At 41.6% G+C, this 14644-nt stretch overlaps 1 protein-coding gene across 3 annotated transcripts in view; it reads left to right on the forward strand.

Annotated features, from left to right (window-relative positions):
• TTC29 (tetratricopeptide repeat domain 29) overlaps positions 1 to 13660 on the forward strand; it is a 115698-nt gene extending 102038 nt beyond the window's left edge. For all 3 annotated transcript variants that reach the window (XM_081875381.1, XM_081875380.1, XM_081875382.1), the window contains exons 12-13: positions 11693 to 11748; positions 13456 to 13660. In XM_081875381.1, coding sequence (XP_081731507.1) covers positions 11693 to 11748; position 13456 — 57 coding nt within the window. In that variant the 3' untranslated portion in view covers positions 13457 to 13660. The remainder of the gene's footprint in view (positions 1 to 11692; positions 11749 to 13455) is intronic.
• Positions 13661 to 14644: the final 984 nt, after the last annotated feature.

Genomic DNA, 14644 nt, shown 5'->3' on the forward strand with positions numbered 1-14644 from the left:
AAAGTAGGCAGAAATTAAATAGAGAAGCAAATATTAAGAATTAAACTGAACAGTAGCAAGTAGTTTGCTACACCAAACCAGATTTTGGTCATATGATCCTTTTCTAGCCTGCTGGCTTGCTATCATTCTGTAGCTGTTTTGCATGACGTATCGATAATATTCCTTTATGCCTGCCAAGCATAGCCTTTGTATAAGAAAATGTTATAGACAATGCAGGGCTCATAAATCTGGTTGTGAGCTAGAACAGTTACCAGAACTTAGTGCAAAGGGACATCTGTGAGAGTGAAGCACTCTGCATTTTAAGTGTGCAGGTGTTGTTTGCAAAATAACCTGTTTAGCTGGTGTCACTGGTAATTCAGTGCCTTGAATATAGGTCCAGGACTAAATTTATTTGTCAGCCTTTTAGGATATGTGAGCTGCAAGCAGTCTGGTTTGGGAAACACCATTCAGAGCAGACCTCACACTTTTGACTGTGAGCTAGGGTGGACCCAAATGGTTCCTGATATGAATGTGTATGAGACTGCACCTACAGTTTATATATACCTTGGTTCTCGAACGCCTTGGTACTGGAACGTTTCGGCTCCCAAATGCCGAAAACCCAGAAGTGTTCTGATTTTCAGAAGCTGAACGTTAGATGCGGCTGTTGGCTATTGTTTCACTATTGGCTGTTGGCCTGTGCCAATCGGAAGCTGCGCCTTGGTTTTCGAACATTTTGGAAGTCGAACGGACTATGGATTATGTTTGAGAACCAAGGTACCACTGTATACCACAGTGCATCATGTAGGACTCCTTGGCTGCAATCCTGTACACACTTCTTTGGAAGTAGGTCCCATTGAACTTACTCAGGTCTACCTCTGATGTGTAAGATTGTGCTGTTTATCTGTCTGGGTATTACAAATTGAATAGACCAATAGGTGCCACAAACCTGGAGAATTAAAGCAGTCTTGTAAATAAATATAGAAATATAGAACCCACCTGCATATGCCGGGAGTTGCAGAACATCTTGAAATGAGAGGAGGGCAAGCTGTTAATGCAGAATGCGTAACTACAGAAATGAGTAACTACAAAACTGAAGTCTACAGTCAGAAAAGAAAAAGAAAAACTCCAATTGCTGCAGGACATGACCCTGCTGTCCCCTTGTGCACTGAGTTTCTGAAATGGCACTATGGGGTAAGGATACGGTCATGAACCCAGTTACTAGCTCTGGGCCACCACTTTATATATTGATATGCCCTCCATTTCCATACTAGCTGATTCCACAACTCTTAGACATTATTTTCCTTGCAGAATAGGCTTCCTTGAAGAAGAAGAAGAAGAAGAAGAAGAAGAAGAAGAAGAAGAAGAAGAAGAAGAAGAAGAAGAAGAAAAGGTTTTGCAGGGAATGCTTTTTCTTTCCTCTCCCTAAATGGATGCTTGCACATTCATTTATATTCCCTGTCCATATTAAGAGACAGAGCTAATTGCCACTACTAGAAAAATGATTTTACCCTGTGCAAAGATGCACAGATACCACTGGAACAGCTGGATGGCTTCAAAGGGTGACTTTTTTCTCCCTGAAGAGTTTTCCTGCAGGAAAACCAGCTCTTCTGTAAGGTTCAGTGACAGGAACTCTACCTGTACTCTGAAAGCATCAGACTCTTCAACCCGCTTTTCCCACACTTCCTTACCCTGAAGGGATGCACTCAAGGCTAATGCTCCTTAAAAGCTTTAAAGCAAAATTCTAGCCTTACAGAAAATCTCCCTAGCATCCCATTTTGTTGCAGATGCATTCCTGGATTTTCTCTGCTTTGCTGGCTTCAGTTTCAGTACCCTCATAAAATACCTTTTGCTAAGATCTTGAAAAGCCAGTTTCAAGGAGGAAACTTGGTGTGATCTCTAAATAACTCAGATGGTACACGGTCTGTAAGCAACTAGGCAAAATATTGTCAGAGTTGCCAAAACAAAAGTTTCTAGCTTCAGACTGACACTGTCCATTCTTGCTAATATTTTGTTACTGTTGATTAGCAAACGAAGACACAGGCCTTCTGGAGCAGACAGGTGTGAGAAGAGGCCTGTGTAATGAATAAACCTTAAACATTTCCAGCAAAGACAAATCTCTGTTGATCTGCACACGCACAAAAAGAACCACTATTGCTAATATGCCGATCAGGAATCTAGGAAGAGCCCTACTGGATCAGACCAAAGGCCCATCTTGGCCAGCTTCCTGTTCTCACAGTTGCTAACCAGATGCCTATGGGACATGAAAGATGGTGCCAGGCAGCAGAGGAACCAACCCCCACAACAGGTTGGCAGGAATGGACAAGAGAAGGGAAAGTCATTACCATCGTCTTTTATTCAGTATTCACAGAGAGAGGCTTGGGAATGTGGCCTCTCGGAATAATGGCGTTGCTCTGAGTAATTCTCCCCTCCCCTTCTCTCCCACTTCCTCATTCGTCATCCCTTCTACGGATGGCACTGAGGGCCTTTTGCTTCTGAGCCCTTTGCTCTCCTATTTTTAAGGCTCGCCGGGTTCTGGGAGATGATGGGTCTGGGATGCTTTCTAGTGACAATGTGTCAGCCAGCTGCTACTCCGGTTCTGCCTCCTCCTGCTCCTCTCCCATTATTTCCCAACTTTTCCCCTCATCTTCCTCTGAGCTGTGATCTCCCTCAAACCCCTGTTGTAATTCTGAACTGTCTTCTCCTCCTCTGGAAGGGTCAGGCTGGGGAGGCAGTCTCCACCATTCCTCCCTCTGCCCAGTCCTTGACAGATGGAGATTTTGCACAGTCAGCATGCCTAGTAGCCTTATTCTTCATAAATTTGTCGTGGATTTTTTAATATAAAAACCTAAGTCACCACAGCCTGTTCTAGTTGGCCTGTACTTCTCCCACTGCTGAGTCAACTACAACCAACTAACATGAGGAAGAAGTCTTATGACTTGCTATATATTGATATTGTTTTGTTTTGTTTTGTTTTGTTTTGTTTTGTTTTGTTTTGTTTTGTTTTGTTTTGTTTTGTTTTGTTTTGTTTTGTTTTGTTTTGTTTTGTTTTGTTTTAAAATGAGCATTGATGTTATTTGTAAGCTGCCTTGGAAGGATTCACAGTCTAAAAGGCAGGGTATATAAATAATTGTAATGGGAACAGAGGAAGCTGCCTCCCACCAAGCCAAACCGTTGGCCCGTCCAGATCCATACTGACATACTGGCAGCAGCTCTCCAGGGTTCCCAGTCTTACCTAAAGATGTTGGATTGAATCTACACCTTCTGCATGGAAAAGGGATATAATTGAGCCATGGTTCTTCATCAGGTGTAAATACATTCCATATCTTTGCTTAAGAGCCAGTGTGGTGTAGTGGTTAAGAGCGGTAGTCTCGTAATCTGGGGAACCGGGTTCGCATCTCCGCTCCTCCACATGCAGCTGCTGGGTGACCTTGGGCTAGTCATGCTTCTCTGAAGTCTCTCAGCCTCACTCACCTCACAGATTGTTTGTTGTGGGGGAGGAAGGGAAAGGAGAATGTCAGTCGCTTTGAGACTCCTTCAGGTAGTGATAAAGCGGGATATCAAATCCAAACACCTCTTCTAACTCAGCAATTTAATGCTACATAAAAAGTCTCGATTATCTGGGAGCTTGCCTTTTAATTCACCCTAAACTGAATTTTGTGAAGACACCTTCCCTCCTTAGTTACAAATCCTTGCACACATTTTACCACATTACGCAAATTAGAAAGAATACACTATTCTGGAGACTCTGAGGCCTTTTTACTTTTCAGAGCCAGAAAGATGTTCAGACTTCAAGCTGAGTTGCTCCTGACAGCCACAATAGTTTCATGAAGAAGTTTGAATGAAACTGTTTTCAATAAATAGATAGTAATAGTGGCAGAAGAAGAGATTTCCATTAGGTTTTCTATCTCTGCTCAAAAATTGTGCATACCGGGATCCCAAAAGATTTGACTTCCCATTTCAAGGTGTATAAAATAAATCCTCCTTCTAATTCATAAACTGGGCCCCAACAATCAAGCCTTCTGCTCATATAAACCTACCTATTCAAAGTCAAACATTCCAAACGCTGTTCATTTAGGACTCCCACTTGTGCTCATAAAGACTCGTTCATGGCTCTGTATAATACATTGCTTCAAAGAGACCCAAATAAAACATCTTTACAATCTACATTAAACAACTTTGAATAATAAAAGCAGAAGATTCTCTGCCTTAAGTCTTCTGGAAGAAGCACTGAGTCTTCTATTTAGTACTTTATTTTATCTAGATTGGGCTGAAATATCTGAACAGTAAGTGAACTAAGATAATGCAGTTGTTTTGTCTTCTCCTGTGCCAACTAATCAGCACCGACTTTAAGCACAAAGGAAGTTCAGCACAAAAATTACAATTTGTAATATAAAATGCGATATAAAAGGGAATGGAAGATGAGAGATGTGTTTTGTATTCATTTGCAGATGACTCCTAACATACCTGGTGGTGACAGGAATCATTCTCTATGGTAGTTGGTTATTTTAGAATTTTTCTTTGGACAGTAGGCCCTAGCGAAAAATGTTTATGCAGCAATAAATCTGAAAGGCTTAAGGAGGTTCATGAAAAGAAGTTTTCCTGTCCCTCCTATACTCTGTATCCTCCTATGCTCCCAAAAGAGCCTCTCTGGAGGATCATGTGGTCCTTCTGAACCATATAGGGTAGGATGTGGGGGTGATTTCCCTCCCCCAGCAACACCCTGTGCTCTATCTTGTGGGAATGTTGAGGGTGGCAGGAGAGAATATATTGATTATTAATATCCTTCCTAACTCGCACTAGCAAGTTTCTTTACATAGCAGAGAGCATTCCCCCCCACCTTACGCAGCAGAAAACTGGTTGCAGACTTGTGTGAGCCTCTTAAGACAATAGACAATTCAATCTGGCTTGCCCAGATTGAGATATGTTCTATTATTCCTGGTAAGACCCCTTTGATCCCTCCTAAAAGAATAAAGACACCACAGTCTTATTCATAAGGAACAAAAAGTAGTTTTACTCACAATCAGGCAGAGCACAGTGTGATCCTTGAAGGCAGGCTTTAAGCTTAAAGTTACAAACGTGTACAAACAGGTTTACCCCATATGGGAGATAACCGGGGGGGGGGGCTGATGGCTGGCAGCCAGCAGTCCAGTCCTGGTGAATCAGGAAGTTCGCAGGACGAAAAAGAAGATCAAAAAGAGGGAGGTGGCTGTGAGACATGGCCTTTTACCGGGTCTGGAAAGGTCACGCCCACCTGCTAGTCACATGCAAGGAAGGATGCTCCAGCCAGGTGTAACAGAAAGTTCAGCTGACTGGACCAACATCTCCTGTATGACCACTCTAGCAGAACAGGTACAGTGGTACCTCTGGTTACGTACTTAATTCATTCTGGCGGTCCGTTCTTAACCTGAAACCATTCTTAACCTGAGATACCACTTTAGCTCATGGGGCCTCCCGCTGCCACCGCGCCACCGCTGTGTGATTTCTGTTCTCATCCTGAGGTAAAGTTCTTAACCCGAGGTACTATTTCCAGGTTAGCAGACTCTGTAACCCGAAGTGTTTGTAACCAGGAGGTACCACTGTAATGTTGTACTTGACCGCTCCCAGTGGATTACATCCCATGTATCTCACATTGTTCAACTGTCCTGAGAGGTTTATGAGGTGGGAAGCAGCTGGCTACAGGGGAAGAGGATATTTGACTTCCATGATCTTCCTTAAGTTAGATTCTCATAAGATCCAAGCCTTTGTCTTCAAGGTGCCCACAAGACACCATGGGTTTTTTGCTGCAACAAATTTAGCATGGCTTCCTTCTGGTATTTATTATTTAATGTTACTGTTCTGTTTCATTTGTTCTGCTTCCTTATTTGTTCCCTGTATCCACCAAACACAGGACTGCTTGTCTGTTAAACTCTAGAAGATCTAGCTTACTGATCCACATCTGAGCTGTGCCTAGACATTTTTATGCAGGGGACATTCTAAGCAGGTTCCCAGTTCTGTGTCTCCCCAGGGACCTGGCATCAGAGAAGGTTGGTCCATTAGGGCAAACCAGGGCATTTCCTTACTAAGGGAAATTGCAAGGGCACACCTAATAGACCTATCTGAATCATAAATATCTATTCTGAGGATGCTCAGAGCTGTTTCCTTGATGGCCACACCTCTCCATCAAGAGAAGCAGCAGGAAGTGTTTCCTACTTGGAGAAGCTTGTTTTTGCTTTGCTGTAGAAGTCCTATTGTGAGGAAAACAACAAAGTTAGAAATTGCAGCCCTGCCAAGTCAAAGTGCCACCAGCTTCCACTGCCTGGCATTAAACATGGTTTGAACTCCAAGGCAGAACCTTGGGAACAGGGGGACAACAGGTTGAGAGAAATGGTGAAAGGACAGGATGCTCAAAGGCTGAATCTACCTGCTTGTGTTAAGCAGCAGACACAAAGCCAATGAGAGCTGCAAAACTGAACCTGCCCTGGTGCCCTAAATAAGCCTCCAAGGCAAGCTAAGGTCTGACTTAAAATTGTTCTATTCTGGAATGCTGACAGGGTGATTAAAAAATCCAGCAGTTCTGTAGACCCTCGACACCTAATATGTGTTTTTGAACTGTTTAACTGATAGCTGAACTATGTATAGTAGTCTCATGCATTGCTATTTTTCTAGAAAAAGAGGTGCCAGAACTCACCATGAGCAACTCCTTTGTTCTCTTATAATGGCAATGTGCCCACCTGAGAGGTGCAGGAACTGAGTTCTGGTGAGTTCTGGCTGAAAAAAGCCCTGGTCTCATGTAATCCTTCTTTCATACTTTGTACTTATCTTTGCTAGACTCTCCAGCCCAGTCATAAACCCGGTCACTCCGTGTAGCTTGTCTCTAAATAAATACACTTAGGACTGCCACCTGAATAGGGTTATAATTATTTTTAAATATAGTATTCTTATGCTTTTCTGAAGCACTTCTCATAGTTTAACACACTGTCTGGCCTTTTCACATTACACGATCAACTTTTTGACAGGGCAGGAGTGGACAAGCACAGCTAATGGAATAATAGCCTGCAGGGTCTAGCTAAATGATATACGAATATAATCAACCTTTGTGATGACTATTCAAAAGTAATCCCTTTAGCTTTCAAGTGCAACATATATTTCAGCACAGCAAATCTGCAAGAAAAAAAATATCTGCAGACTGCACTGATACAATATGGCTTTCATATCTCCACAGTGGTTTTGACGCTCATTGTGAGGCTTAAATTTAAGGTAATGGCTACTGTATATTCATGTAAGTTGAGAACAATACCTTTGATTTGTTGTGGAAATGTTATTCTAGCTACCAAGGGTCCTATTCTGTAAACTTTGACACAACCCTTATATGCAGTTTACTGCATACTCTCTCTCTCTTTTTAATGGAATGTGCTAGATAAAAATGGTTTGCGTAGCCAAATTTTACATATTCATTCATCTGGATCTTAATAAAGCTACCAGATAAAACCGCCACTGTTTCCAGACCTTTACTTCTGATAATAGTTAAAATCAGCAGCAATTAGTAACTGTGCTGTTAATACTGGTTAAAAACAGATATTAAGATTATTCCATGAGATTTTCCTGCACCATCTCCATGGAGATACATGGAAACTGTGCAAAAACCCTCCTGTGCTAGGAGAACTTCAGAGAGGTTATACCCATGTCTAATTGTGGCAATTTCCCACAGTGATTTTTATTGTGTTTTGCTAAACCGCAAAAGCATGACTGTTTGAAAATTCAGATAAACTTCAGAGCAGAATAAGGAAATGTTTCTTGTCATTTGAAATATGCCAAATCGAAGAGACTGCATATCCTGTCAGATCCTGGTCAGATTTTATCAAATGTATGTTACTATAGAAATAGCATGTATATGGTTTACACTTACACTTATTGAAGTGATAACTCACACGTCAACAAATAATATAGTGCAGACGGCAACAAATGGAATTACAGAAAATGAACATGAAAATCTTGCAAGTCTAAGCAATACTACTTGAGTTTTATTTTATGTGTGCTATACTCAAATATTTAAAATATAGCATAACAAGCAGAATAAAAATTGGCTCAGTTATTGGTTTAATTTCCTTTGAAACTGCTTCAGTGTGAGAAACTTGTGCATATAATTTTGTGAATATGCAGAGTACCATAAAAACATAATGGGTTAAATTTTCCAAAGTTCTTGAATTTTCCGTTTTTATATTTGTCTAGTGGATTGAAATGTGGGGGGAAATGGTGGGCAAAGAAGCAGGTGAGGGAGAGAAGTGATAGTTCAGTGTTCAACTGCTGGTTATCTTAAAGCATGGGATAGCCAACATGGTGCCCTCCTGATGTTGAACTAGAACTCCCATCAGCCCCTGCTAGCATGGCCCATGAAGGCATTGTAATTCAGCAACCTCTAGAGGGCACCATGTTGGCTACCCCTGTCTTAAAGCAACATAACAATCGACCATTAATTAGCAATAAACCTACAAAGTTAAAGAGATACTATTGTTAACTGGGGTAGCTCAGTTGGCAGAGCATAATGCTTTTACTCTCAGAGTTGTGGGTTCAAGCCCCATGTTGGGTAAAATATTTGCATTGCAGAGGGTTGGACTTAGATGGGCCTTGTAGTCTGTTCCAATTGTTTGATTCTGTGAGTCTGTGACTGTATCATGGCACTTTATAGGGTAACAAGAGGAAAAGAGAGGAAACAGGAGTTGAAGGCTAAAACAGGAATGGAACATGTGCCCATTACTCGTATGCTTTGTTTCAGTAGAAGATGAGGATGTGTCAAAGGCATCACATTTTTTAGGAGGAGTTTTCAGGAAAAGAGAGAGGTGACAATCCTAGGTTTCTGTGGGGGAGTTCCAAGCAAATGGGAGTAGCAAGAGTTAAAACACTGGCATTTAAGGGAGCAGGAAACCTTTGGATGGGAAGGCTAGAAAAGAGAAGGTTGCAGGCACAGATATCTCAGAATAAGAAGCTGGAGTAAAGCAAGAGTAAAGCAAGGGAGGGCTTTGAAGGTAGGAATGAGAAAGTCATGCTGGATCCAGTTATCAGGGTCACAGTGAATGGGTTTAACAGAGACCACATGGCCTGTGCAACAAAAGGTGACAGAATTTTGAACAAAGCTAGTGAGAAGACCAAGGAGTGGCATCAGAAAGCCAGAGAAATGGGAGCTAACTGGAACTTGAACCAGTTTTCACTGAGGAGGCAGAGAGGAAGGGTCATATTTTTACAGCATTGTACAGGAAGGAGCAATTTGACTGAATACTGTTGCTTAAGTTTATGTAAATAGTTCAGCTCTGTAACATTAACTCCCACCATTTGTTATTGCCTATTTACTCTATCTGCATACACCAGAAGTCACTCATAAAAATGAAGGGGTAATGGAAAACTAATAGGGAAAGGAAGGCTACTTTATAAATTACTTATTCCTTTCTTTTTAAATTACTGCTTCTCCACAGGCTTCAAAGGAGCTCTGCCCATACTTTTTTGGAAGGTGTCACAATTAACTCTGAAGTTGTGCATAATTTTCCTTTCCATACAAAAGGTTCAATGCTTCTCTAATACTGATATCGATTAGCCAAGGGTACATAAATTTCCAGGCTAATTGCTGGGCTGCTAATGAGGTCCTTGCTAAAACTAGATATTATGTAGATGGAGCCTCTAGCAGCTTTCTTCAACCTGGTGCCCTCCAGATGTTTCAGACTACAACTCCCATCATCCCTGGCCACTAGCCATAACATCTGAGGCTGATGGGAGTTGTCTGAAACATCTGGAGGACACCAGATTGGGGAACGCTAGTGTATGGTATGTGCATCTGGATTAATAACATATTATAATATTAAATACTGTGATTAGCATAACTTGAACACATGACATATTTCTATGTTGCATGGGCTTCAGATGTTTCAGCAAAATGAGCTGCTACAGAAAGTCGGCTCTGAGTTATTTTCAATACACAGAACGTTTCAGTTTATGGTGAGTGTACAATGAATACCCAACACTTTGATTAATCCTAAAATTAAGGTCCCATGGCAATACCTATCAGACTTCTTCCTGTGGTGCATAGATCAAAGTTGTAACACTAATCAAACTCTGGCACTCTACAATGTGGTCAATTTGGAATTACATTTTTTTATATCTCAATTTCTCAGTTAAGAAGGCTGTCGTCTCAAAAACTCTGGGTTCTTCTGAACCATGCAGCTGTGGTAGAAGACTCCTTGCCTGGAATATCTGCCTCTCTCATGTCTAAATAAAATGTCTTATATAGGTTGCTTGGGCTGGGAGACTCTAACTCTGTGTCTAAGATGGAAGAAGACCAGTCAGTTCTACATCCCAAATGGAGCCCACAGCACTGAGATATAGCTCAGCAGAGAAAGGCAGTTCACTGTGTGTTTTACACACAGAAGCTACTGTCATTACTGACATCTTACTTATAGGAAGAAACTACTGGGAAATTCCAGAGCATGTTTGTGAAACAGAGCTGCAAGCTTTAGTTGGCGGATTAATCAAGTAAAGCTTTGGTTGGTTAAATTGTAGGGACCAATTTTAATCAGTGAGCACAAAATTTAATTGGCAAAGCTGAATGCTTGCTTATTTTTTAAGACACATTAATAAAGTTCTGGTGTGCTGTTATAGTAGGGAATTAAAAGGAAAATATCTAAGAGGACTTTCCTTCTTAAGGAGAAACTTAAATGGAGTGTTATATTGTGTTTCCTTCAATATGTCTTAAAGTCACCTTTAGTGGGAGTCTGATTGTAGACAGATCTGTTGGTATCTAAATGATAAATGAATCAATTAACTGACGAAAATGTAGATGTGTTAACTGCTTAAAGCTTTTTTTTTACAGCTAATGAACCACCCTAGGGTCAAAAAATGCACAAAATATTTGACCACAATGCCTGCAGTTCACATGAAATGTTATCCCTAGTTTAAAAACAATGCTGGGAGTAGTTTTGAAAGAACCATTACCCTGTGCAATGTTTCACATGCTTGGCATTGTGTACAAATGGTTGGTGCCAGAAGTGTTTGGTGCCAGAGCATGCAATGTTAGCACGGTAGGTATCACTGGGAGTAAGAGATGCTGGCATGCTGATTAAATGCAATCACTGATAAAATCTGCACATGGCAGTAGAAAAACCTAATGAACCGGGGGGAAGTTTGCAGAATAATTGGTCCCCACTTCCCCTGGCTATACTGGTCACAATAGCGCTTTTACTGCTTTCTCAAATGCATAGGCATGCATGAGGAAGAGTGGAGATGTGCTGCCAAGCCCAATCCCCTTTAGTGCATCACCTTGGGCCTCTATTATACAGCCCTCCATGGATTTGAGAGTGAGGGTGTGGAGCAAGGAGCATCCTCTACTCTTGGAAGCTCCCCACACAGCTTAGAACACTGATGGTGCACATGAGTTTCAAAGTTGTGGGGAGCCTTCCCATCTAGGAGGCGGTTCTGTTTCAGACCCCCATCCTGTAAGGGGCCCAGGGATAACATGGGGCATGGCTGGGCATTGTGCCTCCACTGACCTTCTTGTGGCTGTTTATATGCAAGGAAACAATGCCTGCATAGGGCTTTGTAGCATGTGTAGAAAGCAGTGATGACCTGGAACTAGGAGAGGTCTCAAGTAGAGCCACTCTGCACTCTGTTCCAGCAAGTGAAACTTCCACCTGTAATCTCTGTAGCAAGTGAAGCATCTCAAGTACTGGTGTGTGTTTCAGATGGCAAGAAGACAGAAGAAAATGTTGAACGTGTACTTGGATCCACTGCTGCTTCAGACATCGTCTGGTAATTTTTTTAACTATATGCCAGATATCCATTCTGTTCACATCTTGTATATGCTGTCGATTCTACATCTTAAATGGATGTCAGTAAAAATAGTTTTAACCCAATCACGGATATGTTTTTATTATGCATTTTTGCTTTATCCTATCCAGATACTTTATTCCTAATGAAATGACTAAAGCTATATTCGAAATGCATTTACAATTCAACGTTAACCAGTTAACTTTTTTTAAAGAAACTTTATTAAATTTTAAAATAAAGACAAAATACAAACAACATCAAACATACTGATACAAAGGAGGCAGGAGGAAAACTAGAAAGGAGAAGGAAAGGAAAGATTCATGCAATGCTTCTTTTATAATCACAGTCCAAGACATTGAGAAATCGCTTTATCCTGATCTTCTAAAATATATCATCTCCACAAACGTAATTAAACCTCTGGGGGATCTATGCTCCATCTCTATTATATTTACATATATCAGAAATTAGGCCAAATAGCATAAAAATTATCTGATTTGAAGTCTCCCCTGGTTACTTTTCTTTTATAGGTGAGACGCTCTGGGAGATCTATATCCCAGACTCAACCAAACCAATAATCAACCATGGGAGATGAACGAGATTTCCATTGACTTGCTATTTACGTTCTGGCTGCTGCATGAAAAAAAGACCAATGTCTTATAAGATTCCCTGGAATTTGCATTGCTTTCCGTGAAAGCAAGGCCAAGACTGGATCTGGTGTTAGTGATTTATCTATTATTTGAGAGATAGTGGTAAAATCCTTAATCCAAAAACTATATAAAACTTCACATTCCCACCACATATGCATATAAGTTCCAATAGTATTACAGCCTTGTCAGCTTAGTGGAGAGATATTTTATTAATTCTGAAAAGGTGTTCTGGAGTCCAATACCACCTAAGTATTTTTTTAGAATGAATTATTGAATACTATATGATTTAGTATTTAGTGAAACCTTTATCCAAATTTGATCCCGTTCATGTTAATCAATCTGACATTTAAGGTCACCCTCTCAGGATATCCTAAGGCCCTGGGAGGAACCATAACCTACCTTATTAGTAATTTGTAAATATTGGATACTGAGCCTTTGAAATTCAGAGATTCCATATATGTGGTATATTTCCATTTTTTTCCTTTAAGGCTGACATGGACATAGGATGACTATTAGGAAGAAAATTCTCTGTTTTATAAATTTCTGCTACCTTCCATTGTTTATATTGTACATATTTGTCTGTACAGCAAAAGGATAGGTGGTCCAGTATAGGAATTAAAGGGGATGAAAATGGAGCTAAAGGGACGCGGGTGGCGCTGTGGGTTAAACCACAGAGCCTAGGGCTTGCCGATCAGAAGGTCGGCGGTTCGAATCCCTGCGATGGGGTGAGCTCCTGTTGCTCGGTCCCTGCTCCTGCCAACCTACCAGTTCGAAAGCATGTCAAAGTGCAAGTAGATAAATAGGTGGCAAGGTAAACAGCATTTCCGTGTGCTGCTCTGGTTCTCCAGAAGCGGCTTAGTCATGCTGGCCACATGACCCGGAAGCTGTACGCTGGCTCCCTCGGCCAATAAAGGGAGATGAGCACCGCAACCCCAGAGTCGGCCATGACTGGACCTAATGGTCAGGGGTCCCTTTACCTTTTTAAATGGAGCTAAATGTGAACATCAGTTAACTTCATTTCACTGTGTTTTCTGTTCTGCAGAGCTATGGGAGAGCTTCTGAAGCTGATAAATGAGTTTAAGAAGATACTGATTAGGAGAAGCACAATGAAAGTTTGCATTTCATTTTGGAACGTTAATAGGGGAGCACATGGCAAGTATAATCAGATACATGTTTTAATGTGTGTTATCTTTCATATCCACAATTGTTAACATACAGCAGCACATTAAAAGAATTCCAAAAGAAAATTACTTTTTATTCATTGCCTAACTGGCACCTTATTCTACAAGGTGAACCCCAATTAACTGCTTGGTGCCTCCATTTCCATCAAAATGAATGAATGCGATGGATTTGTCCAACTAGATACTGTAAAGAACACTAAATATATTCTCAGGTGTACATGTGTCAAGTAACTGGTTTGCATTTTGTCCGTTAGGATTATAGCTGGTGCTGCCTCGGAACTTACCAAGTGAACTTCACAAGTTCACAATGATCTCCTGGATTCTCTTTCAGCAGCACAGAAGAAAGCTTTGCTGCACACACATCTTCCCTGTGTCTGTGGCCCTGTGTCATGGGTGGCTGCAGACTTTAGAAACCTTATGGAAATTGCCTCCATTGCTGGGTGTCCAGACTCAGTGCTTTTGTCCCCTCTTGCCTTTGAATTGTCCCCTCTGTGAGGACAACTCAAAACACATCATTTGGCTGCTCTGTAGGACATTAGTGTAGAATGACTCCAGCCAATCAGGCCCATAAGAGGAGGTTGGGAAGGAACAAGCACCTCTCCCAACACAGGGGATTGCAAAGCCACTCCCGACATACGGAGCGGGGGTTGCGGACTCACGCCCCATTCACACCCTCGCGGGGCTGGCTGCAGCCCCGCGGGACTTGGGGAATCCCAGGGTGGGTTCATTAGATTCATCATTCACCATGCCAGCCAATCGGCTGGTGGCGGGGGCGGTACTTAAAAGGGGCATTTAAGGTCGGGGCAGCCCACGCTTGCCCCTTTCTTTTCTTTCAGCAGCTGCGGTTTCCCACCCTCCCGCCGTTTACGTTCTCATTTGGACTTTTCTATGGGCTTCGGCTGGTTGCCGCAAGGGGCCTGGTAGGAGTTTTTCCATTTGGCTAATTGGCTATATTTTGGAAGCCACTTGGTTTTTTCGCCTACCTCGTAGCAAAACGTCACAACACCTTTGGTTTTGGCGGTTAGGCATTGGCAGGGGTATTATCATGCA

This window comes from Podarcis erhardii (genome assembly GCF_964252035.2).
Source record: "Podarcis erhardii genome assembly, chromosome: 9".
NCBI classification, from domain to species: domain Eukaryota; kingdom Metazoa; phylum Chordata; class Lepidosauria; order Squamata; family Lacertidae; genus Podarcis; species Podarcis erhardii.